This window comes from Carassius auratus, chromosome 37, assembly GCF_003368295.1.
Source record: "Carassius auratus strain Wakin chromosome 37, ASM336829v1, whole genome shotgun sequence".
NCBI lineage: Eukaryota > Metazoa > Chordata > Actinopteri > Cypriniformes > Cyprinidae > Carassius > Carassius auratus.
Genome location: NC_039279.1, coordinates 5,304,010 through 5,331,954, shown reverse-complemented (window position 1 = coordinate 5,331,954; position 27,945 = coordinate 5,304,010). Strand labels below are relative to the sequence as shown.

Here is a 27,945-nt window from a genome sequence, read left to right as displayed (position 1 = left end):
GTATTTCATTAAATCAGTTCGATTTTCATTTAATGAAGGTGTAGAGTTTTTTTTTTATTGTTTGATTGACTTTTTTTATAATGCATATATCACTTCATGTTTATGCTGTGTTTAGGTTGTTTTTCTTTTTCTTTTTTTAAATGAACAGTTGGACAGAAAGTGGGAGTAGAGTGCACAGTCTTTCGAATCAGTCTAGGCTGTGGATTCTGGAGAGTTCAGGCTTTCGTCATTTGTTCCTGGTTCTGACAGACCCAAAGATCTCATTACAGGGTGCGTCCATGATGTTGTCTGAGTTACATGACTGGAGGAAAAAGAAAGTTTCATTTCAGAAATGACATCCTCAAATGTAAAACATTTTGAATTAAAGAAAAAAAAAAAGAGAAAAAGATGGACACTAATAGTGTACGCTAACACTAACAGTTTGGTGTTAGTAAGGGTTTTTAAATGTTCTTTTAAAAGTATTTTTCTCACCAAAGCTGCATTTATTTGTTAAAAAAAACACAGAAGAAAGAGAAGAGTAATATTGCAAAAAATGATTACAATTTAAAATAACTGTTTTTCATTTGAATATATTTTAAAGTGCAATTTATTTCTATGATTGCAAAACTGAATTATCACTATCCATTACTCTAGTCTTCAGTGTCACATGATTTTTCAGAAATCATTCTAATATGCTGATTTGGAATCATTAATTCGATTTTTTTTTTAAACAACGCAAACATTTTTACTATCACTTTTGACCAATTTAATGCATTCTTGCAGAATAAAAGTATGAATTCTTACTGTCCTCAAACATGTGAGATGTGCAAGGGACATTATGTGTGTATACTCTACAGTAGGTGACTGTTGTGGTGCCACTGAGAGTGAAATAAAGAACTCTGGACTGATGGGTGTGGTGTGCCTTACGGCTTCAATACTCTCAAAAGAGTGATGGATATCTGCAATATTAAACTGGACTGTTTTAAATTTAATTAAATTTATGCATTTAGCAGACGCTTTTATCCAAAGTGACTCACAGTGCAGGCTAACATTTTTTACCTAACGTGTTCCCTGGGAATTTAACCCACAATATTTTGCACTGCTAACACAATGCTCTACCACTGAGCCACAGGAACAATATTTTGAACGATATGCAACTGAAAGAGCATGCTCATGCGAAAGGGAGATTAAATAACCTCTAGAGATCAAGAGGTTACACACATTTTGTCAGTAACAATAAGAAAATTCAGCTGGCTTCAAAGCACAACAGCAATATCTGCAATTTTTTGTTATTTTGTCACAATATTTGGTACTTTATATTGTATCTAAAACGTTTACCTCACGCTGCACAAACAACTTATGAAGTGCCCTTCAAAACATGAGAACTGTTATTTACAGAAACAAAGGAATTGGTTTTTATGAATGTATTTGCAGTGTCTCATAACTTACTTTATGTAGTACTTCACTCCACCCGCAGTGTACGCCTCACCCCAGACAAAAGGTACACCTGAATGAAAAAAACAACAACAGAGAAATCAGATACATTTACTCTACTTGAAGACAACAAACAAGATACTGGAGAAGTCTGCAGCCAAAATAAAAAACGGCATTGCAACATTTCTCGTTGATCCTTTTGATCCTGAAAGGCTAGTGACCGTGAGAATTTCCTGGCAACCGGATGAAATGGGGTCATAAATGAATATGCTAAGAGTGCCAGCATATCTGCATGATCTGAAAAGCTATTTTCATAAACGTAAGGAATGTACATTGAAAGTATAACAAGCATCAAATGGGGGCAAATCAGATTTGCTTCCATTGGATTTGGATTTAGGTTTAAAACTCCATCCGTACACACGTAAACAATTCTCCACTTATGCACTTTTTTTTTTTTTGACACACAGCTTTGCATACAGGACTGGCAGGTTGTACGGTAATTAATGAACGTCAGCCAATAGAACGTAAACAGACACTATTGAAGGCTCAATATGGCGATGGGGGGGAATCTCATTACTATGTGCCACCATACTGGTAACAAATCCCTGACAGAATTTGATCTTAACACTCCCACTCCCTCAGGAAGTACAATTGATAGTAAGTCTGCTGGCATACTCAGTATCCTGACATGGCTTTATAACGGGTTTCTGTTCAGAAATATGATCTTGTTTAAAGTTTTATGAGGAAAAGAATACACAGAGTATCCCACTGTCTAGATTTCACAATCAACATTTTGACAGGAAAGGCCAAAGAATAATTCATGCCGTCTCAAATTTCTACAAACAAATATCCCTGGCTACATATAATTTAGTGCCTATGGGAATTTACAGTAAATTTAGTGTGTCTACATTTGAACAAATAAGTGGAAGATGTATGGAAGAAATTTTGGCTAACAAATAAGGTTTCAAACCATTTATCGTTGGAACTGGCCATATCTTGAAAATGTATATATATATATATATATATATATATATATATATATATATATATATATATATATATATATTTATTTATTTATTTATTTAAATAGATTAGATTAGAAAAACGTTTTTGTCCTTAGGGAAAATTGTATTGAACACATATAATACAATATCTGCTGTTTAAATACAAGTGGCATAAATATAATATATACAGCAAAACATCACTACCTTACCAGCAATATACAGTAAATACATAAACTACAACGAAAAATAAATTGCACAATACCCGTCGTGTAACACACCTATAATCATCATAATCACATATAGTTACAACATACATACACCAGGAAAAGGAAGAAGAAAAAAATTACTTAGAATTATTAACCTCTAGGACCCAAATACAGATATTTTCCACCTGAACACTCCATGTCAGTTTATTATCAATGTGAATGCCCAGATATCTGTAAGAGTCCATCTGGGCTTCTGTATATTCTGATCTTTAATGACCACTAGCAAGTGGTCTCCAATGGATTTGGGGTCAAACATAATCTCCACTGTTTTCTTTGTGCTAATGGTAAGAAAATGTTTATCATTCCACTGAACAAAATTCTGAACCTTGTGTTTGTAAGTAACAACATCGGATCTATCAGATTTAAATTGATCTTAGGAAATAAAGAAAAATAAAAGAACAGTGAACTTGCCGAAAACTAAAACAGTAACGTTTCGTCTTGTCACATTCTTTGCATCAGTTGAAATTCATGTTGGTTGTTTCTATTATAAAACAGTTCGTCCTGGTAATGGCCCTTCTTTAAAAGAAATGGAAATAACTAGGCATTCATATGAAATGTGCCTAAACTTTGGTGTATAACACCTAATTGTTGGCTGTTTTCTTTAAAGACGTCTTAAGAATGAAAACACATTTCATAATAATTCCTAGAATATAAACAGAATGTTGTTTCTAAAGCTTGCATTCATCTCTATTTTTAGCTGCCATCAACTCAAGTCTTTAAATTCTACAGCTTACTGATTTTTTTTTCGGGATTCAGTTTTTTTTATATTCAGCGTCCTGACGTATCCACATTGATCACAAACCGTTACTGCCTAAGCCTTGGGACATAGTAACACTCAGAGTAGCTCATCACATGCCTCTTTAATTCAATAAGCTCTTTGTTTTCTAAAGGCCTTGCTCTAGTAACCAAGAATGAATAACTTCATTAGATCAACACTATGAAATGGAAAAAAGACTATTTCAGTGGCTTCAAATTACATCTCAGTAAATCAGATATAATTGGGATAAGCTGCAGAAAATCTCTCAAAACTGATTTGCTGTTCTCTCTTAAAGGGACAGTATGAAAATTCTGTCATCGTTTACTCATCCTCATGTCATTTCAAACTTGTATGGCTTTCTTTTTTTTTCTGTAGAACACAAAAGAAGATTATGTTCTTCAAAAGGCTTTTGTTGGTGTTCTGCAGAAGAAATTACATGAATGTGAGTAAATGACAGAGTTTTCATACCTGTTCAATGAATAAATAAGGCCAATTATTTTACCATAAATGCTTATTCCAAAGCATGTCTCCCCCTCTGTCTTATTGATGAGCCAGAGCGATACACAGCCTGTCACATGGCTGGGAGAACATCCATCACGTGGAAAGCACTGCCTGTCTCTAAGCCGGGCTAGAGCTGCTCTCTCTGGTTTCAATCGGTGTGATGAGGGTGGCCCTCCATGTGCAACTCAAAGCCTGCCTCGTCCTCCCCTGCAGGGAAGCATTCAGCCAAAACGTGAGCATCACTCACTGAGAGGTCACATGCTGCCAGGTGAGTGGGACACGTTTCCCTATTCTTTGAGGCTGAGACCATTGTAGACCATGAGACCATGTATTAAAAGAAAAGAGGAGGCCAGAGATGCTCTTTTTTCTGGATTCCAGCCTGTCCCTGAACTCTCTGTTTCCTTTAACATGATTAATGTTAAATCATGCCGGTCTGTAACCAAGAATACGATCCAAATGCTTTCTAGAGATACAAAGAACAGGATACTTCTGCTAATATTACTATCTGATTATCTATATTATTATTCAATCTACAAATCAGGTCGTTTTTTTTTTAAACTTGACATTGATTCAGTGACTCTGTTTGAGTTTTATGAGGGAGTATTGGACATCCTGTGTTAAACAGGAAAAGTACTGGAAAAGAAAAGGCGTTGGTGTTATTTTTTGTTTCCAGAGCTGCGCTTTGGACAGACTGCTATCAGTAATGTTTTGACAGAGGGATCAATTTAACTAGGCCAACAAGATCGTATTCTTTCATTTAGCAAACACTTTCAGTCAAAACAAGATGTCATGAACAATCAATATAGATTTATTTATTTTTTTACATTTAATTCTATTTTAAAAGGCTCTTTTAAATGTTTTCCCAATAAGTACCCATTTCTAAAGATAAATATCTCCGTGTAGCCTGTGACAATTGCAACAAAGACAGTTGCTTTCTAGCAGCTTTGTATCCAGGCAACGATATCAGCAGAGGTGAATCAGATCTAAAAGGCTTGTATTATTATCAAATACACCTTGTATTGTGTTTCCTTATGAGACTGCCCTAATTTGATTCACTATACACATCTAAACACAGTAGATTAGATTTCACAATTAAGGTGGTTTGCCTGATTCTCAATAATATATAAGACGTAAAATGCTTACATCACAAGGAATTGAAAAAATATGAATGATATGAATCATTCAACAAGCAAGGACATTGTTAAGTCGAATTAAATCTAGATCACTTGGCTGTCTGGTGAAAAATATAAAGATAGTCCATTACAACTGCTGAATCTGAATAGGTTCTATAAATTTGAACAACAAGCAGTCTCTTGGTCATAATGATGCTATAATGTTTAAATGTGTCTAGTTTAAGAGGCTCGTAATGAGATGGGATCACAGACAAATTGCCAATGTTTTGACCTCTACAGGTCATTAGAGGCATTTGTGACAGTTCAAATGTTGCTGGAAGGTAAGCTACATATTTTCCTGAGATTTACAAAGGTGAATGGGGTCAGGAGTTCAAGCAATGGCTAAATGAGCGGACTGAATCTGGTTCTTAGGGTATATTTTACAGATATATATAAAATGTACAAAATATTACTCATATTATAATATTCCTCCCCGTGAATGATAACATCTCATCCAGCACAGTTCAGCTGAAATTGCTCATGACGTAAGATACATTTTTGTATGACACAGTAGGTCAGAAAACAACATGAAGGTCAGGCAAACTGACGCAAAGGACAGTTGCAATTGAGTAGATGTTTGATTTTCATGGGAAAGCAGAAAACATGCATGTATACTTACAGTCAAGCTCTAGAATGCCTCTGACAGTATTAGTTAGTTCATTCGCTTCCACAGCAAGAGCAGATGCTGTCCAAGGTGGTTTCTTCCCACCTCGAGATGGCAAGGTCTGAGACAGAGTGGCCAACTTTGGATTGCTGGAGGAACTGAAAAACAAAACACACAATCCTTTATTTAAAACAGTGTTGTCACGGTTTTCTCTGCCTGAAGGAACACGGAGCCGAGGATAAACGAAATAAGGCTTTTATTATATCCAACACAGGAGATATCCAACATGGAGCACAGAGGTAGGCACACGTTAGTAGCAAATGAAGCCACAAGTGAGGAGACCCGACAAAACGGAACTGAAAAGACAAGGCTTATGTACAAAAGGATAATTGGGGAAACACAGGTGGATGGCATGACTAAATTAACAGGGACATGGAACACATGAGGAATAGAATAGACACACCTGGGAACTAATCAAACCAAACACGGAAAGACAGAAACTGGGTCACGGGCAAAAACACACTAAATGAGTCCAGGTGTGACAGTACTCCCCCCTCCCGGTAGGTGCGTTCTCGCACCGTAGAAACAACAGGGGGAGGCGTGGGTGGGAACTTGGGAGGAGGTTCCGGTGGAGGACGGACTCCCAGGAGGGGGCCAGCAGACAGGGACCACAGAAGGAGGAGCCAGGGAGGAGACGGAGGAAGGAGCCAGGGAGGAGACAGGAGCAGGAGGAGCCAGATGGTCCACCAGAGACCAGCCAGGACGGAGATCCAAGGTGGAGTCGACGGCGGGAGGAGCCATGGTGAAGGAAGGGTCGACGACACCAGGGGGCCGACAGGCGGAGACTGCACCGGTGGGTGAGGAGCCCAAGATGGAGCAGCACAGCCGCAGAGCCAGGGTGACGACGAGGATCCGGAGGGCCTAGGTGGAGCTGAAGGCTCAGGCGACCAAGGTGGAGGCGGGGTCCTGGCAGACCGCTGTGGAGCCGGAGCGACCGAGGATGGAGGTGGAACTGGAGGGAAGGAGGAGCCTGACAAAGCCGGAGGGATGGAGTGACGAGGTGGAACCAGAGGAGAGGAGTCCCGAGGCGGCGGATGGTCGACGACTGACCAAGGTGGAGCCGGAGGGACGAGGGAGCCCGGTGGAGCAGGTGGGATGACAGGCCACGGTGGAGACGAGGGAGCTAAGAGCCAAGGCGGAGCCGCTGGGTCGAAGGACCGAGGAGGAGTCCAGGGCTCGGAGGCTGGAGGCGGAGACAGGGCCTTAACGCGCCAAGGCGGAGCTGGAGACTGGCAGTCCAGCGGCGAACCACCGCGCCCCGATGGCGCGGACTGAGGGTGAGCTGCGGGACTGACTGGCACCAGCAGGGATGGCGAGGAACTGGCTGGTCTAGGAGGAGGAGAGAGGAGAAGGATGGGAGGAAGGACAGGAGGATCAGGACTGGACGGAACCAGCGAAAGAGGAGTAGAGGGACCAGCAGGTTTGGGAGGAGGCAGGAGAGGGAGGCTGGGAGGGAATACAGGAGACACAGAAGATTCAGGGCTGGGTGGAACCAGCGGAGACACAGATGATTCAGGGCTGGGCGGAACCAGTGGTGAAACAGAAAAATCATGGCTGGGCGGAACCAGCGGAGACACAGAAAATTCAGAGCGAGACACAGGAGATTCAGAGCTGGGCGGAACCAGCGGAGAAACGGAAAACTCAGGGCTGGGCGGAACCAGCGGAGAAACAGAAAACTCAGGGCTGGGCGGAACCAGCGGAGACACAGAAGATTCAGGGCTGGGCGGAACCAGCGGAGACACAGAAGATTCAGAGCTGGGCGGAACCAGCGGAGACACAGAAGATTCAGAGCTGGGCGGAACCAGCGGAGACACAGAAGATTCAGAGCTGGGCGGAACCAGCGGAGACACAGAAGATTCAGAGCTGGGCGGAACCAGCGGAGATACAGGAAACTCAGGGCTGGGCGGAACCAGCGGAGACCCAGGAAACTCAGGGCTGGGCGGAACCAGCGGAGACACAGAAGATTCAGAGCTGGGCGGAACCAGCGGAGACACTGGAGCAGAGGAAATGACTGGAGGAGGGAGGAGTGGGAGACTGAGAGGGTAAACAGGGGAGTCAGGGCTGGACGGAACCAGCGGAGAAAACAGGAATATTAGGGATTATCTCCGTAGACCAGTCCATCAGATCCAGAACTTGCTCCATATGACCTTCAGAGACTGCATACAGCTCACCCTCAGTCGCAGGAGTGTGGGCAGGGCTTTCCTCCACGCCCTCGATCTCCACGAGGACTCCCACGATGCACGGTGTGGCCGGCTCACACACCTGGTCAGTCGCGCTCTCGAGATCCGGCTCCCTGTCGGTGAATGACTCGGGCTCTGCGGCTGCGGTGGGCTCTGGCTCCGTGCGGCGTGATGGTGGCTGGCTGGTCTCTGGGTCGGGAGTGGGGCTGGCGAGATCCTCTATGGGGCAGATGGTGAAAGAAGAGCCATTTCTCGCCAGAGTCCACTCCACGAATGCGGCGAAATCCTCCCGAGGACCATCTTCGGACGACAACGCTCTGCACTTGGAGTTCAGGCTGGTGTTGTAGAAGGTGCAGAGCGCGTCGTCCGGGTAGCTGGTGGCATTAGCTAATAGAAGAAACTGTCTGGTATGGTCCTCGAGAGAACGTCCTTCCTGCTTCAGCATGAGGAGAAGGAATTCGGGGCTATAGAGGGGATCCATCGAAACTAAGAAAAGAAAAGACTGTGAAAAAAAGAAAGCAAAACGGAGGGAAAAACACGCAGTTTTAAACTTTCCTTTTTTAGGTCGGGTCTTCTGTCACGGTTTTCGCTGGCTGAAGGAACACGGAGCCGAGGATAAACGAAATAAGGCTTTTATTATATCCAACACAGGAGATATCCAACATGGAGCACAGAGGTAGGCACACGTTAGTAGCAAATGAAGCCACAAGTGAGGAGACCCGACAAAACGGAACTGAAAAGACAAGGCTTATGTACAAAAGGATAATTGGGGAAACACAGGTGGATGGCATGACTAAATTAACAGGGACATGGAACACATGAGGAATAGAATAGACACACCTGGGAACTAATCAAACCAAACACGGAAAGACAGAAACTGGGTCACGGGCAAAAACACACTAAATGAGTCCAGGTGTGACAAGTGTAAGCAGTTTCAGAATTTTAACTAACTAACCTAACCTTAACCTAACTAAACTTTTTATTTAATAAAGATGTTTTATTTAGTTTTGTTTTGCATTGCTTAAAAAAAAAAAAAAAAAGTAACCTACTGAACACTGAAAACTGTGTCAGTCTTGTACGATTTCTTATAAAAGCTGTAGAAGAGTGCACTCCTTTTGACCTGAAAAGAACAAAGCATGCTGGGCAGACTGGCGTAAAAGAAGAGCCCAGCATGACTCCTAATAAAGGGTGAATTTTTGGGGAAGGGGTTTCAGACCCACTGACATGGATGGACCAGTGTTATGAAAACATATTATGTAACTACCACACTTTCGGGTCATTAGCAGAAAACTGAAATGAATTGGTCCAGACTGATCGAATCATTGCATGCGTTTGAAACATATTTAAGATTCGCTACAGTCTTACAGTCAGGTTTTACAAATAAATTACTAGAAAACTGCATCTGAATGAGAATGTTATAAGGTTATGAATTATATTATCAATGTGTAATTAATTCATGTACAATGCCATTACACAGTAATATTTTGTTTAAAATATTACTATTATCAGCAATCCAAATATTTAATGACACAATTATTTTATTATACCAAGTTCAAGTTCATTTATTTATATAGCACATTTTTACCATTACCACTCAAAAGTTTGTGGTCATAAAGATTAAAAGAAAAGAAAAAAAAACTTTTGAAAGACATCTCTTATGCTAACCAAGGCTGTATTTATCTGATCAAAAATACAGTAAAAACTGTTATATTGAGAAATATTATTATTGTACAATATATCTATTTTCTAGTATAATATAATTAAAATGTAATTGTTTTCCTGTGATGGAAGTCTGAATTTTCAGCCCCACTACTGCAGTCTTGTTACTTACGTTGACTGATTCTTCAGTATTCCAGTTTGTTGTTTAAGAAACCTTTCTTATTGACAATTTTTTTTAAAAAATGTTGTTTTGGAATGGTGATTGTTTTCTTTCCATGATTTATAAATGAAGAGAACATTCAAAATTACATTTTTTTTTTTTTTGCTATAACATAAAGATCTTTACTCTAACTGGTATTCAGTTTCATGTTTCCTTGCTGAATAAAAGCATTCATTTCTTTGGTATCTTGGAGGGACTATATAACGATTATATCAGTAAAATAAATAAATAAAGTTTGAGAAAGGTTATAAAAATACTACAAATACACTCATATTTAGCATGTAAAGAACTATCTTTCATCGACTGGGTTCAAGGTACAGTAGAGTAGAGTGGCTTTTAAGCACAATTGCTGGTCATCATGCACCCTCTCTCAAAAAGAAAAGTCGTATTTTTCAGCAAATTGCTGGCAGCCTTCATTTCGATTTATGAGGACATTTTCTGGCCCTAATAGACAAAGACACAGTGGCCTCTTCAGTCGGTGGGGATGATCATTATGGGAAAAAATGGCTCTCCAGACGTGCTCTTCTAGCTGAGCAAGGGGCGACAGGCTGCAGGAGGCCATGTTGATTGGGTCTAATCAACATCACTGCCACAGCAAGGTGTTGTATTTGCCTCTGTTCATTAGCTACCCCTGTCCTTTACCCACAAGGTCTCTCTTATAATAGAAATAAAGGGAGAAGACTCCATTTATACACCCTGAATACACAGCCTCCTAGAATATCAAAGAATGATATAAAGGACCCTAAAGGAAAAGTCTTTTTGTTATTCATTCTTTTCCAAACACCTGTTGCTAGTGAAGTATAGTATTACTTTCTGTCATGCTCCAAATTAGATTCGATTTCAGTCAAATCATTAGATCTGCCTTCACAAAAGGATGAGAATAATCATCTTACCTGTAGCCTCTTGAACCGCTTTGGTTTTCAGACAGGAAGCCTTGGACAGCCTGTGGGATTTTTTAAATGTAGGTGATCAGATTAGTCCATATTCGAAAGATTTAATGCTGCATAAAGATTACCCTGGTGATACTTTATTCTTAATAACATGAATACATTATTTTGTATGAATGAATACATTATATTATTACTACTACTACTTTGATGGTTACATTTCAGTTAATTTAATTGTGTTCCTGTGGCTCAGTGGTAGAGCATTGTGTTAGCAGTGCAAAAAGTTGTGGGTTTGATTCCCAGGGAACACATGATAGGTAACAAATGTTAGCCTTAATGTAAGTCGCTTTGGAAAAAAAAAACGTCTGCTGAATGCATTAATTTAATTTTAATTTGTAATCAATAATAATAATAATAATAATAATAATACCACTGCTACAACTACTTCTAAAATCTATAATAATAATAATTATTATAATTAACAACAGCACTTTATGAGTTATGAGTATACAATACATAGGTACATAAGTGCATTCGCATAAGAGTAAAAATGTAATGAAAATCAAATATCTGACGCATAGTGTCCACTACATTAACCATTGATTTTGCAATGTTATATATAAATCATATTTAGCATGACTAAAGTGTTTATGCATCATGTACTTCTGCAATTTATCATTATATTCTTATGCAATAAACAGATGCAATGCACAGGTTTATTTGGGAAGAAAGACATTAAGTTCCCCGTGTTTTGTGGCAAATGTTTGATTTACACAGTCCATTGGTTTGATAATTCATTTGTGGCATCTGGTTTAAATGGAAAAGCAGTTGCACATTGATGTCATGTTCTTTTCACATTCTGTCATTTTTCATTTTTTAATAGCTGCCTAATGAAAGGGTTACTACACATTCTGTGTCAAACATAGGATTAGTTTGAAAAAAAATGAACTTCTTTGTTTGTGAGAACTCTTGGGATGATGAAGTAGATTCGCTATGCTTGTGCGAGTAGATTTGACCACTTCATATAAGCCTGAGTTGATGGATGCCATGAGAAGAACATTCCGCAGGCTTAGTTTTTATGATTTAGTGAGAAGACTAAATTCGGGCAAGAAGGATGGTCTTTGACAAATCACCATATGACGTGCAAATTCCTATACAGTACAATGAGTAATTTTGCATGAGATATTTTCCTGGTGCAACTTTATTTTAAGACATGAGGATGTGATGATTTAATGTGCAGGTGGTTAAATTGAACTGAAAGTGAATATACCTCCACAAACTGTAGAAGTTTACCCGTAGAGACTTCAAAACCTTTCCTTGCAGTTTCACTCTTTCTTAGCTGGCATTCGAGTACAGAAATCCTTTTTTTGAGATCTTGCAGATCCTCCTGTGTGAATATTAGGAAATTAGTAAAGTTTACTTTATGGTTTTTACTGTGTCTTACATGAATTTGCAATTAAAAGTGCAAAATAATGCTGTCAGAAAATCACAATTTGGAAATGTGCCACTGGAAATAGTAAACTGTTACTGTAATCAGATTTATACAGTGCATATGTTTTAGAAAACCTTTTGTAGTTGGTTGTGCTAAAATGCAATTATTACATAGTGTATGACGATTTTTCCACAAGCAATCATAACAATAATTAAGATCCTGTTACCCTACATAATCAAACATTTCTATTAAAATAAAGTTGATCCTGAAGACACGCAAGGTTGCTAGCCAGAAATTTCAAAAATAACCTCATCAGCCCACGTCATCCTGCAAGATCATGTTAAAGTCTTTGCAGCACATCAGCCCAGTTACTGAATAATACAAAGCAAACAGTGACCTAGTTTCTATAGTACACGAGAGAGGATAAACCTGGAGTGGGGCTGTGCAGGGAATGTGGATCGGGAATGAGAAGAGAAGACTAGTGTAAAACTCTAAAAGGTTGAATACCTTTTCATGACTGGGTTGCTCAGTTTTCTGAGATTTAATTTCAGCTATCTCAGCCTCCAGGAGATGGATAACCTCCTCGTAGTCTATCTCCATTCCCCGGGCCTGTTTCTGAGCTGCCTCTGCCAGATGGATCTGGGTCCACAGGGATCGACTCTCCTCCACTGCAGATTTTGCTTCCTGCAACAACGGAGTTCCACTCATAGCGACAGTGCTGAGAGTGCATGTACAGTACGACGCTACAATGCTCAGGGGCTCTTCCCTCTAACATTGCAAACTCAGTGCACTTGAAAAGAAATGCCTCCAGACTCACAGCATGACAAAGCACAGCTCTGCTTCTTTTAAGTTTAAAGAGGCTGAAGGAATAAGACATGTGCAAACAAGTTGCATTATGTCCATTTCTGCTTTAGAGAGAACAGACAGGGCCTGTTTGGCAGATGAGAACCTGTAAAACAAGCTGTTATATAATACAGGGTATAGAAAGAGGTTTTGCCATTAATGATAACTACAGAAACATTGGATACTTATCAGCATGGCATCGTTCAATAGACGTCAGATAAAAGAAAGGTAATCAGGCCATTGTAATTATGAAGCTGTGGGGTATAACAGGACTCTTAATGGACAGGTTACATGAAATGTGTGAAAACCACACTGTGAGGATCTATAAATGATGCGGTAGTTCACAAGAGAAAAAAAAAAAGATTATTATTATTAGACAGTGAATGTGTGACTTTCTTAAAGTAAGTAAAATATGAAAATACATTTTACTCATTATGAGTAATATTAACTGTCACTTATTTCAAAATACCTGGAATAACTTATGTAAAGTGGACAGATAATTGCCCACTGAAAGAACTTTACTTATTAAATAGACATGATGCGTCTTACATCAGCTCTTTACCAGAGAGGTATAAAAATGAGCACTTATGTCCATTTAATGTCCATGTGATATGGAGAATATGTGAAGTTTATTATAAGGATAATATGTGCATTGCATTGGTGCATTTGTTGAAATTAATCTAACTGCCAAAGAATGTTGAATTCAAAAGCACATACTGTATAACTGTCCCAGAAATCCTGAGAAACAGAGGAGGTGGCTGGAAAAAAATAACAAGAATTTAATGAACTACTCAAGCTAGTATTCAGCCTTCAAGTTTAAAGATAGAGCATGCATTACTTCACAATAATTACATCACATGGAGTACATATAATAGCTTATATACTGTATATATACACTATTGCTCAAAGTTTGTAACTCAGAAATATTGTGCAATATTAATACAATTTAAATTACCTTAATGTCTTAATACTTGCAAAATAGCCATTACTAGTCTTCAGCACCACATGATCTTTCAAATATAATTCTAATACAGTTTGGTGCTCTGAAAACATTTCTTATTATCAATGATGAAAACAGCTGTACTGCTTAATATTTTTGTCGAAATATATATATATTTTTTCATGATTGTTTTATAAAAATTCAAAAGAACAGCACTTATTTTGGAAATAGTTATACAGTAAATTTCTTTACTTTCACTTTTGATCATTTCATTTTGCTGTAATATAGCTAGCTGGGTGTGCACTGCGTGGACGGTGATGTAGCGTGCACATTTCTCACAAGAGAGGAGGCTTAAAAGCCCACTGCTTCGATGCTGAAAAGCCCATCAGCCAACCTGTTGCTCTAACAGCAGATATAGAATGTAAAGTGTGGGCGGGGGTGAAGAGAGCAGAAAGGATTCAGCAATACAGAATAAAACATACAGGGCTGTAAAAAGCCTTGGTTCACACCACAGGGAGTGTAGTACATCTATTAGCACTTCAATGTGAGGAACTGGATACAAACTGAGCCCTCTGTAGTGCTCCAGGAGGGAGCAGCTGCGACTCCACAAACTGGAGCAAAGCACTTTGGGAAGGAGACACAGAAGTTGCGCTGACCCTGACGGCAGTTAAAACCCCACAGGGCCTCATACAGCTGACCAAACATTCAGTGTGTCGCTTTAAGAGAATAAATGCATATTCCTTCTTATTTAGATCGTCTCTTAAGGTCAACCCCAAGTGAAATTGTGGCTGAATGCTTTTGCATGAGGAGCGATATCACCAGCAGCAGGGTTGATATGAGGGCACTAATAGTTCACCACACACCATATACCATACATATAAACTAGCTTTTATGAGCGGTGATTTATTTGCCAGAACTTGCTACTATGATGAAAAGGTGTCGCTAACTGATTGCTAAGGTGTTCAGAATTCTTTTTGCCATGTTGATATGTGGTCAAAGAACTCAAAAAGGGCTCAGCAGGAAGTCTCTATAATATTCTGGTCTCTAAGTCTCTCTTTCAGTGCATGTCTGTGCCCATTTTATTAATCAAAGTTTGGGGTCAGAAAGATTTAAAAAAATATATTTTTGAAAGAAGTCTCAAAATCTGCTCTAAGAAGTCTCATCCAAGGCTGCGTTTATTTGATAGAAAATGCAGTACAATTTGAAATAGTTAAAAAATAACATCACAAATTAAAATATATATTTTTCTAATTTAATCTCTTTAAATATAATACATGTAATTTATTCAAGCTATGGCAAAGATTAATTTTCGGCAGTCAATACTTCAATCTTCAGTGTCACATGATCCTGCAGTTCAGAAATCATTCTAATTTGCTGATTTGGTGTTCAAGAAACATCTATTTTTATTAAAAGAAGCAATGATACATTGTGACATGATGCCAGGATTCTTTGATGAATATAATGTTTAAAAGCTGCACTGACAATTTTGTTTAATTGATATGCAGCAGGATGATCAGAATGTACTGCTCTGCTGCCTTAGTAAGAATCTAATAAAACCATTAAAGTCCAATTAATCTTGCATAGAATGGTGACGCTCTTCGAATTTGGGTTTACATAACAGGCACTTCTGAGGCTCTGAGATAGAACACAAAGAGCTAGTGGGAGCCTATTTCTTTATAACTCATAGAAAAGAACTATTTCCAAACACTGACCGCCATCCCTCAATGTCCTACATACTTCATCTCCCACATGATGTTCTTAATGTGGGTGTTTCAAGCTTCCTGTAGTGAGCGCAACACGCTGAAAATACATTTTTGGATATTGCTCAAAGCATTTTTCATTTTTTCATTTGAGTTCTGAATAGTGCTGCTGAGAAGAAAAAAAAAATGCAGTTTCAGCATTTAACTCTACAGGGCACCTGCATCTGACCTTTAAGAATTGAATGGCACATGTGCCCAGAGCTCCCCCCTGTGGCATATCTAAAACACGGTACAGTGACAATGGAATAAACTAATGTAAAAATATAATAACAATTAAAAAAATAAAAAGATGAATTGGAATCTTAAGGTCAAAGCCCTTTTTACACCACTTTTAAATGCAACAGCAGGCTACTGTAATTCTGAGCTTACAATGTGGAAGTCAAAACCAAAAACTGTCTGGATTTAGTGAGATAGTATAGAAAAAGTGCTATATGAGCCTGCGTGCCTCCATATTCATAGATATCCGTTAGATCTCCTCATTCTGAAAAACTTCAAGAGACAATTCTGTCAATCAAAGTGCTATGTTTTGTTTTGTCCTTGTAGTTCAATTCTCTGGACTCCCTATAGGTCAATAATTATAAATGTAAAAAAATATATGAAGTTTAAAAAACTTCACTGCATATAGAACTTGCTTCGAGCTTGACTGACAACTTAAAAAAACAACGACAGGTGAGTAGTTTGCTTCTACAATGCCAAATTATTGTGTTGATAAATAGCTATGTTTGCAGTTGTGCTATACACATGTGCAGTTTAAATGTTGTAACCTGCTAATATGGGCATCAGAAAGAGCATGTTCTGCTTACAGTGTGTAAGAATGAGTTGCGTACCTGTTTAACTTTTGTCAGTTCCTGCTGCATCTTATGATTAAGGCTCTCGGATTCTGTCTGCTTATCCTGTTAGAAGAGAGATCTTCATATGAGTCAGCATTAGAGTTAGCGCACTCATTTTCACAAACAGGATTAATGAGAGCCTCACTCAAATGAATGTCACACATTCCAGCATGTGACAAAGTTTAAAATCATTGACATGGTGGTACCTGCAGTTTCTTGAGCACTCTTAAGACCTCAACGTGCTCATTTCTTAGTCTCTCCATCTCATCCAGATCATCAGAGTCAGATAACGATGGCTTATAAAATAATAGTTAATATATAAAAATTACATGAATAACATTGGCAAATAATGAAAATTAATTTATGTTAAAAAAAAAAAAGACAAAATTATATATAAATATTTAAATGATATACAGTATGTGTGTAATTTTTTGTCAATGCACATTTTGTATGTATGCTTTTGCTGCAAAAATAAATACAAAATAATTTGTATTTACCGTAGGGTTTGATGGAGGCTCAATAAGATCATCTGATATCAATCTTGCTACTTCCAGTTCCGAGTCAGATTTGGATGGTAGTTTAAAGAGTTCCTTTGCAACTCTCTCGAAATCTTATAAAAGGAAACTTTCCTATTAAAATTTTTAAACATAAAATGTGTAAAAATGTCTTTAGCACTTTTTTTCAATGTATAAAGCTAGAATAACGTACTGCATAAGTAAGGAGAGGTAAAAAAAAGAAAGCCATCAGTACATAAACAACTACGACATAATGGAGATTGACATAATTTTTTCTCACCTCCATAAGCCACTGTCCCTCCTGGGCTCAGACGCAGCCTTTCTCTCAGTGTCAGGACCTGAGACTCAGTAGGCTTCAATCCTAGCATGTCCAGTGCCTGTGGACAGAAGAGCCCCCCAGTGTAACGTGGTCACTGCTTTGCTTTCTCTCTCATACACACAAACACACACTCGCTTCAGTGTCTATGTATAAAATATAACACAATTAATAATAATATAGTTCATGCATTTAGTGTCGTTTAAATGTTACTTTTATTTCAATACATGTATCCACTAAATAAACAAATAAATACAACTATAAATACTTATTTTCACACAATTATATAAATACATATAATGCATATTTACTTTAAAATGTGCTTCTGGAGTTAAAATCTTTCTAAAAATTGTTTTCTGTAATCTACAGAGTTGCTTTAGTCCAGTGTGATTTAACACAATGAAGCTGTGGCACATGCAGTCTCTATTAATTTTCCCATAATACCACATGAGGTGTGATACGGGGTAGGTCGCTAACTGCACATATTGTTCACAACAGTGAGATTAACTCCCTCCACACATGATAGTAAAACTGTAAAAGATCAATACAGTAATGAGACTGATGGGCAACTATTTGTTAGCATTTGACCCTGCTGTAAACACAAGATGTTTCTGTAATTCTGTGTTGTGACAGAAATCATTATTTTCTAATTGAGAGGTTATGATTATGGAGACCTGCTCTATTTTCTCAAAGCTTGGAGTGGAGGATAGATGTTTTAAAGGTCTGCAGGATTGGCTGGGATCACAGGCAGCAGTTGCATCTGGAAAAAGAGAGAGAGAGAGAGAGAGAGAGAATCCAAATGAAAAAAAAAAATCTATTTTGCAAAACAGCTGTTTGTGATTTTTTTTCAAGTACATCACATTTTTTGTAAGTCTCTTACATAACTCTATGAGAGTTCAATTTGAGTAGATTCCTCACAGTAGTGGCTCAAAGAAGCATTTAAGGCATATTTAAATGTCTCTGTATTTTAAAAATACAAATTTTTCCTAATTTTTTTTGGACACTTAAGTAACACCATTGTTCAAAAGTGTGGGAACTTTAAGATGTCTTGTTTTTTTAAATACGTTCTCACTAGTCTCTCTTCTCAGGTCTAAGTACATACCAAAACGTTTCAGAAACAGTAATTTTCTTTATTTCATATTTCATGTTCCTCGTTCAGTACAGCTGGTGTTTAAATCTGTTTTAAATCGCAGCTCAAAGGAGCTTTATTGAAAGTGCTCGTCAATGAAATGAAACCCTGTCCTGAACAGAGTTCAGTATCCTCTATTTCACCTGGAGTTATGTGTCACGGTGATAGTAATATCCATTTTCAGAACCATGCCAGCTGGATTATCTTGAGTTACAAACACAGCATCTCATCAGCACATGTCTGCCGAATGGGAAGCCTGATCCAGGTTATGACAAAATGCTCCTTATCAATGCATTTCAGGTTGCTCAAAGGCAAAATTCCATTCACAATGCATCAGAATGTGAAAGGCTCCGCAGACAGTGCTATGCTATTTTTTGAATAATAATAGGAGATGCATGCATGGTTGGTTTAAAGGAATGTTTAGATTCAATACAATAAAGTGAAATTAATTTTGACTTTTTCGGAAGAATAAATCAGTTACAGTAAAGCACTTACAATGGAAAAACAGGGACATACAATCTTGTATTTGTGGTACTTTCATTCTTCCTGAAATAGTTTATATATATTTAAGCTGTAATGTTTTCTTTATTGCCATTTTTATGTTGGGACTACATTACTAAGTAGAAACTAGTAGAACTAAATAAAAAGTTCTATTGTATGTATCATTTAGTTACAGTTATATGTGTTTTGTTTTTATAGTTAGATAAATATTCAAACAGTGCTGTTCACATCTCTTGTTCCCACCATAGAAATGTAAAAGTTGATTCTCACAAATATGATGACCCCATTTGTTAACCCCAACCCATTTTAAGATGATTATATTGTATTATATGTCTTTTAATGTTTATTTCTATGTCCCCAACATATTTCAAGACCTTTAAATATAACTATTTTTTTCTTTTGGATTTTTAAGTCTAATTATGATCATAAACATTTGAAGTACATTCAATATTTACTAATCAACATTAAGACAATAAATTCGGACAATAGGGGAGAATTTGTATGGAACTCCTATAGGATTCACATAAAGGGAATGTAGGCTTGCAGTACCAGAGTTGGCCACTGTGGTGCAGGCACTGTCAGGTGAGGACACAGGGCTGGGATTAGGCTTTCCTGTTGCTGGTCGTACCTGTAAGAAAGACACAAATAGAAGCCTTTAAGAAAACATCAACCACACTCTTTAAAGCACTGCTTAAATAACTCAACTCTGTTGCCAGAGTGGAATCAGCCACAGTCTTCTGTCTCACCTTAGTAAGTTCTACAGAAGGCAAAGTCTCGCTTCCAGAGTTGGGGGTGTTGGCAATCTTAGGAACGAGACCTCCGGGCAGAGTTGTTCCCCCCAGTCCAGTGGGCCTAAGTTGGGGGGCTGTACTGCAGGGAGGCTGAAGGGAGATCGGGCTGTGTGGTCCACTACTGGAGCCTGATGAAGACCTTCGTCTGATGAATGCTATCTCTACTGTAGGGTCTGGTCTATAGGGTCAAACAGTGACATTTGCCACATGCATTTGTCTTGGACAAAAGCAAACTATCACAAGATACTAAGCGTAATTTCATGATGTTAACATTCTGCAAAGGATGTTTTGGAAGGTTGAGTTTTAACCTGAGTTTTGTTTGAGTGAGTATGCTTTTGGCTTCTTCGTGTGTCACTCCAATGAGTGATTCCTTATTGATGGATATGAGCTGATCCCCAGCCTTTAGTCTCCCATCCTGGAGTCAAAAAACAAACAAACAAAAAACATTCCCTTCACCCTGAATGGGCTTCACTTCATTTCACTTTACATTACCACAGTCTACATCACTTAAACCTGTTTAAAAAAAAAAAAAAAAAAAAAAAAAAAAAACAGCAATATTGTGGAATATTACAAACATTTAAAATAACTTTTTCTATGTACAGTACAGGTAAGTGTAATTTATTGATGTGAAGGAAAAGTAGATTTTTCACCAGTCATTACTCCCATCTTAAGTTTTTCATGATCCTTCAGAAATCATTCTAATATAGCCACTAATTTGGTGTGCAAGAAACATTTCTTATCATTAGAAGTGTTGAAAACAGTTATATGCAGCTTCATATTTTTGCAGAAACTGTAATGCTTTTTTGGTATAAAGAACAGCATTTATTTGAAATATAAATACTTTTTTAACATTGTAATGTAATGTCATGGATGATCAAGTTAATGCATCCTTCCTCAATAAAAGTATTAATTTATAAAAAAAAAAAAAAATCTTACTGACCCCAAACCTTTAAAATTGGTGTCATTTACTGAACTTTAACTTAGCCTACTTTAATTTACCTTGACCTTAATTTACCTCACTTCGTCTCACCATAGTCTACTTCATTTTGTCTCACTTCACTTCATTCACAAACTACTTGTGGTGTTTCAATAACCAAGAATCAATACAAAAAGCTGGTGTTTAATTTGATTAATTTCGATTGATTGATTGGTAATTAACATTTTTTTGTTCCTTAACTCAAAAACATGATCTTAAATGTTAAACATTTTCAAAATAATAAAATTAATTAAATACCTTTTGGCAATCGCTTCCTTGTATTATTTCCTGAACACACACCATTGGCCCCTCTGCACGGTTAGCTCCACCCCTGATGACCAAGCCTAATCCTGTCCCTTTGGCAACACATATCAACTGAATCATGCAGTCTCTGGGGAAAGAGAGGTATACATAAGGGCTTGGATCAAAAGCAGAAACAATGGTTCCTGAGGTGATTCGTTTTTTTATTATTATTCTTTTTTTTTAAATAACACATTTTTAATTAATATAAATTAATACATTTTTCTTTTGTGGGATTTCTATTTTATTCAGGTTAGGTCAGGTGTTTTCAGGCTCAGACTCTTCAATTAGTACACTATTAGCAGCAGTACTGTACTGTGAGGAAGCTGCTGGGTTCTGTCATTTGTTTTGGTTGTAGAATTATTTAAAGTATACACAAAAGGATCACAAAAAAGCAGTGGATAAAATCTGAATTATATCTTGTGTGTGTCGTTTGGGTCTCACGTGCAGACTTGTGGAGGTGGGGAGGTAATGCAGGCAGTGGTGTATACTGGGATGGGGTCTTTAGGGCTCAGAAGCAGAGGACTGGTTGATCTGGAAGATGAGGAGGAGGAGGCAGTGTCGGTCAACTTTCCTGAAGACAAGAAACTTGCTTTTTAATAACTTCAGACTCTGAATGCTATTATACTACTTAAGCACACTTAGAAAAATAACATATGCATTTTATATATATATATATATATATATATATATAATATATACACTACTGTTCAAAAGTTTGGGTTATTTAAGATTTTAATGTTTTGAAAGTCATTAACGCCTAGAAATTGTGAATTTTTTTAATCAAAAATACATTAAACAGTAATATTACTGAAAATTATTACAATGAGAGTTTTCTCTATTGATATATCTTAAAATGTAATCATGCTCATAGCCAATACTCCAGTATGATTTGGTGCCCAAATGACATTTCTTATTATCACATCTGACATGGTCGTGCTGCCTTATTAATACATTTTGTGTTGTACTAATAATTTTGAGTGATATTTTTTTTGTTTCAGGCTTCTTTGATGATTAGAAAATTCAAAAGAACAGCATTTAGGTGAAATAGAAATCTTTTGCAACATCTTAAATGTATTTACTATCACTTGTAAATTTAAAGCATTAAAAAAAAAATTACTGACCTCAACTTTTGTACAGAATGTACATATACACATACATTGTTTCAAGTCAAATCTGATGCATGCTTGAAGTAAAAATGGCTCTTTATGTAGAAAGACAATGATAGAAATGTTGAAAACAATGATGTTATGGAGGACCCAAACTAAATCTTTTTCTAAGTTGACAAACTGTAGGCTGTAATTGCTGCAAGTCCTCAAAATCAGACATTAGTCATTCACTCCTGAAATGCAGTAAATGATGGACGTAGTGGAAAATACCTGTGGAAACAGAAGTGTCTGATCCGGAGCTGGTACTACTGCTGGAGCCATATTTTTCCATTAACTCAACAAATTCCCTCCTAATAATAAAACATATAAAAATACACGCAAAATCAGAAATATATCCACCTTTCCTGGAGACATAATTTTCCAGTGAATCATAATACTTTTGTATAGACAAACCCTTTATTAATTTTTGCGTCTGTGTTCCTGTGTCCAAAAAATAAATATTATGTGGCTTTTCCATTCTGTAAAATCAAGCATTACATAAGTATGAACATACTTGTTCTAAGGAAGTGCTGGAGGAAATTATCATTATTATTTTTTTAAATACACATGCACAAACACACACACACACACACAAAACATTAAACCCCCAAACTAGATTTTGTAAGACAGTCTCTGGTTAACTTAATGAGATATGACATCTCTCATTAAATGCAACTTCCTAGCGCTCAAAGAAGCTTAGAAGCACTTAATTAGATTACGGATGTGATCACAGATGAATGTTCTCAAAATCTTTGTACTGTACTGAAACAGTTTGTTTGAGGTGACTGATTGTCCATTAATTATGAAGGTAATCCTTTTACAGTGTTACAAATTAAAACCTGACCTCAGCTGGTTTAACTCAGGACACATATGACACACTTGCGGCCCAAATACGTCAACAGCTGTTCAGTCGGGAGTACAAAAGTGCTCATCAGGAAGTCACAGAGACCAGCAAACTGCCAGTTCCATTTAAACAAAGACAGACAGGAAGAACTTGACAACTGCCCAAAACCGAGACCTCTGGCTAAGCAGACAATGCCAAAACAAAAAAATAAAAATACCTCGGCATGCATCCTCCAAAAAGTACTCAGCAATGAGTGGTGGCTTGATGTTGTCAGTATAGACATAACTATATCGATCTAGTCCCCTAAGAAGATTCAAAATCAACTATTCTTTTTAAGAATAATAATAATAAAAAATACCACAAAAAAAATGCATTATACTTAACAAAGGCCAAAATTCTCAATAAAGTGCTAAAGACTTTAATGTATTTAAGAGTACTCATGCATTTATAGGATTAAGTACATAATAACAGTCTGTACTTGGCAAGCAAAATTTCCGGTCTGCATATAATTCAAATCTTTGAACGCAAAACAAATCAATAATATAAAGAGTACAAATAAACAGGAAAAATAATTTATTCCTTTAAAAATTTTCAAATATCACCCAATTCATAAAAGTCATCTTACCTGGAAGTATCGTCGCGTACTATCAGTAAAGACATGTGATTTGTAGCTGACGCCATGCGAAGAACTTCCACTGCCCTAATAAAACATCCAACCGATTTCTCAGTTTAGTTGTTTTAATATACTTCAGGCATCTTCTAATTTATTACAGATCCATAACCAATCCAGAATACATTACTTTTCATTTGTAACACCTCCTAAATTCATGTTGTTGACATCTAAAATGAGGTCCCCTGCTCTAAGACGCCCTGAAAGTCAAGAAACATCAGCCATCATTCCCAGAATCTAAGTAGAAACATTCATTGGAGATTTTGGGAAAGAGAACATACCGTCCTGTGCAGCCACACCACCTGGCAAAATTCGTTTAATGAAAATTCCGAACTCTTCACCGCTCTGTTCCCTGTAGCCCCCGATAATCTTCACACCTGTCAAATTAAGAACAAGATTTTATATGGGGTGAGAGAACAAAGTAAAACAAATTGTGCACCAAATGCCCAGTTTTCTAGGAATAATTTTATAAACTGAAAGAAATTGTGCTGTGGTTCTCACCAAGCCCTTTTTTACAGTCTGTAAACTCTAGTCTCTCCACAGCACGGTTGATGCCATGGGGCCCCATTATTGTCCTGAAAAAAAAAGAGATTCCATTCAATATTAGTGCATGAAATATTAGCATAAAAACAAGATTTACAGAGGAATGTTCCAGAATGTTTTTAAAAATACAGATTATTGAATGGTTGGTAATAATGCAGTTGACCCTCTGAGGCATGAATTATAAAATCCCAAAGGAAAGAACAAAATCATTCCCAATTTAATTTTTTTCCCAAAATGTTGAATATTGAGAGAGTTGCACACCTGCCCTTTATAACAGGGAAGTTTCTTCCACATACAGGAAATAGGTTACTGTGCATGGGTTTATTTTAAAATGACTCAAACATGTAGGTAAACACTGAAAGCGCCAAATTATAATTATTTTATAGAAAGAGGGTATGTATCAAATCCAACGCTGGCCTGATCTCTATTGCATTTAATCCCTATAACAGACTGAAAGCAACAGAATACAATGTTTTGCCTCTAACTAGGACATTGAGTAAAATGTGTACATGTGTACAATTTTTCAAAGCAAAACTGACATATAATATTCACTTCAGATTAAATTTAAATATGCATCTGACTTCATCAAAACCCAGGAAACAGTGTTATTTAAGCTTTTTCTGTCTGTTTGACAAAGAGGCATGCACTTTTGAAAAGTGCATGATTGTTATTCAGTATAGCAGCTGTGTGTTTGTTCAAGGCCAATCTGACCCCTGAAAAAACACTGAAAGAAAATAGAAAATGATCATTTATAGATAATTTATAAAATAGAAAATTTAAAACGGCAGAAAAATAAAATACAAATAAAAAATGTGTTCTTGCACATTGTGTAAAACAATATACAGATAATGAAAAGTATGCTTCTAAACTATTAAAAACCAATATTTATTTTGCATGTTTTGCACTGACAGTGCAATATACAAGTTATGATATTAGAAAATGAAGAATATATATATACAGTATATATAACACTGTATATATTCTGTGTTAGTGTCAAAATATGTAAATGTTTTTTCAGCACTCTATATTTAACAGTACTAAAAAAGCCAGGTTAAGTGGCAACAAACATATGCATTAGCTAAATACTCCATCGTGATCATGGAATAGATGATGATTCAACTGATGATGATTCCAGGACTTTTTATTTTTATTTTTTGTTTTGTTGGGTTCATGTGGTGGTCAGTGCAAACTGAACAGGACGACAAGGACAAATGCTTGCGCTCCTTACTAGTGATGTATTTAACCTTATTCCCATCTCCGCAATTAGTGTTCTTTGTTATCTCCTGCTGCTCTGTAAACAATGCACTTTAATCTCTGTCACAATAAGAGTAATGAAGAGAATTAAAATTACGTTCAGTGTAATGACATTATCTGTCCTGTACTGCAGCAGGCAGGTCATGGTTAAGGCATTTTTATTTCCTTTAAATCTATATCAAAAGGATTCTGTCCTACACAAACCTTATATAAGCATATATCATAAAGCATTACGGGAAATAAAAGGATATGTCTTCAACGAGTCACCCTGAACAAAGAGAGCTCAAATGTAGAGCACGAGATTGTGTTACAAAGGATTCAGCATTAAACTGATCACTTAATTCTAATCTGTCTAACCTTGCTCAAGCCATGTAAGGATATGCACTCAAGTGACTATAGCGAAACTACGCAGGCATCCCTCTAGGGTGCATACTGTCCGTCTTGCTCTAACTTTCCACTTCCTGCTGGTTCATCACCGATACAATGATAATGAACTTTAAATGACTTTAAAACAATTTCTTATGTACAGTCAGCAACTCTGTGCTGTGAATGAAAGCTAATTTATCTGCATTATTAGAGCATCACAACTGATTAAACACAATATTAGGATAGGTTGAAATGTTCCAAGGCATTTGCAACATCCATGCCAAACACATTCAAACAAGCAGAAACAAAGTAACAACACAAGCACAGAAAATGTGGCTAAGATAAGCATCAAATAAGCTTTAAAAGCATTAGTTTTTGCTTAATCTAAAGTCACTCAGCCAGATAACAACCAGATAATGGCATTTCCTACCAGTAGAGGAGTGATAGCCCGTCAAAGTGTTCTGCCTCCACTTGTGGAAGCAGTGCCATTGCAGTTCCACAAGCAACTGATGATGTAGTGTAAAGTCTACGTTATCACCGGGTTGGGGGGAATGGCAGTTCAAATAAGGTCAGTCTCGATGACCGAGAGACAGCAATCTACCCAGAGAGTAACAGACACACTCCTACCTATCCATTAATCTCTCCTGATACCCCACAGTCACATGGTTCGCCTCACCTCTCTCTGCGCTGTCACAGCTGATGATGATTCTGCCTCTCCGGAGGCAGGAAAGCTCAAAACTTGACACCAGGCTGGGATGTGGAACGAGGGGGACGGGTGTCTGACTGCATGATTTCTGACCCAGGGACACTGAATCTACAGTCCAGTCGATTTTAAACTGAAAAGATCCTAAGAAACATAAATTAGCTGTGTACATGTAAAAGCAACTACACTATACAGTATATAAACAGAACAAATATATAAAATAGAATCAATTTTTTTTTTTTTTACCAATATTAATATGAGGTCACCGAGGACAAAAACAACAACAACAACCATGACACATAGCCTATAAATAAAGCAAAATTTCTGAATACGATAATCTTTTAACCCTTAATGACCCTTAATCCTTAACTGAATGCAATCATAGATGAAGGTTAAACAATTCTATTCAGCTTGTGACCAAGAGGAAGCGCTTTGAGACCCTGCTGGCATCTAAAAGTGCAATAATGAAGGCAGAATGAAATGTATTACTAGAGTATGATTTCATACTACACAGTAAAAAAATAAAACCTTTTTCTATTGACTGATCACATCTAGATGTTTCATTCGCCAAACTGAATTAGTGTTAATTTAATTTTATAAATTCAATAAGGCCAATTGGAAAATTTAGACTTTCTTTTTGCTTTTGGGTTTTTGCTATTTTTTTCCCCTCGAAAATATTAAGATGAAAGTTTTGAAATTTTATCTCAAACATTTTCACCAGTGCCAATTAAATTTATAACCTTTATAAATCGGACACAATCAAGTTCACTAAAGCCAGTGTTACATTCAGAAATGGTCAATATATATGTTTTCTGTTTGTACATAGCAATGTTAGTCAATACAATACACTAAATTTCTCAATTAAAACTAGCCACATCCTGAGTGTGTAAACGAATTTTTTTTATAAGTGTATTTAATTTTTTTTCACTCAAATTAAACATTTTAAGTGCAAAACGTGTAACTAAAGTGTAACTAAAAGGTGTACATGCACATACCCGCATAATTTGAGTCAGGTAAGCCTCAGCATCTTCTGTATGAAATGCTTGTGGTTGTTTAAAGTCATATTAGGTAGATATTCAATCATGGGTTTAACATATACATGCACAAAAATGTAAATGGCTTAATAGCGGGTTTTACAGAATGGATGAGCACGTTAGCATGATATTATCCATGTTTTACTGTTACAGGACTTGCTACTCTGTTATTGGGTTGGCAGTTGGTTTAAGTTGTCTTTATAAATTAAGAAAAATACTTTATTTGTTTAAATTTGACATGACAGTTTTATGCTTGTTAATTAAATAGTAGCAAATAAATAAAATCTATAACATTACTGCAAGTTGTTTCACAGTTTGTTTGATTAT

The 27,945-nt window shown here is 37.1% G+C and overlaps 1 protein-coding gene across 1 annotated transcript; it reads right to left on the bottom strand.

Moving 5' to 3' along the window:
• Positions 1–50: 50 nt before the first annotated feature.
• Positions 51–26,473, bottom strand: LOC113056528 (syntaxin-binding protein 4-like). The gene is made up of 22 exons (XM_026223303.1): positions 26,312–26,473; positions 24,220–24,293; positions 24,000–24,095; positions 23,849–23,918; positions 23,674–23,748; positions 22,436–22,515; positions 21,501–21,630; positions 21,015–21,147; positions 20,089–20,195; positions 19,736–19,958; positions 19,539–19,617; positions 18,034–18,119; positions 17,324–17,420; positions 17,026–17,138; positions 16,735–16,824; positions 16,526–16,591; positions 12,663–12,839; positions 11,994–12,110; positions 10,730–10,779; positions 5,733–5,875; positions 1,429–1,486; positions 51–301 (listed from the first exon to the last, which is right to left on the bottom strand). Exons 1-22 carry the CDS (start codon positions 26,368–26,370, stop codon positions 193–195), a joined length of 2,232 nt encoding a protein of 743 aa, XP_026079088.1. The 5' UTR covers positions 26,371–26,473; the 3' UTR covers positions 51–192.
• Between the last annotated feature and the right edge of the window lie 1,472 nt (positions 26,474–27,945).

Bases quoted from the DNA above. Each gene is read 5' to 3' on its own strand.
- LOC113056528 (XM_026223303.1), bottom strand. From the start codon at position 26,370: ATGGCACTGCTTCCACAAGTGGAGGCAGAACACTTTGACGGGCTATCA. The intron at 24,294-26,311 runs GTAGGAAATGCC...TTTTTTTTTCAG, and splicing joins GGGCTATCACTCCTCTACTG to GACAATAATGGGGCCCCATG. The intron at 22,516-23,673 runs GTAAGATGACTT...TTTTATTATTAG, and splicing joins GTACGCGACGATACTTCCAG to GAGGGAATTTGTTGAGTTAA.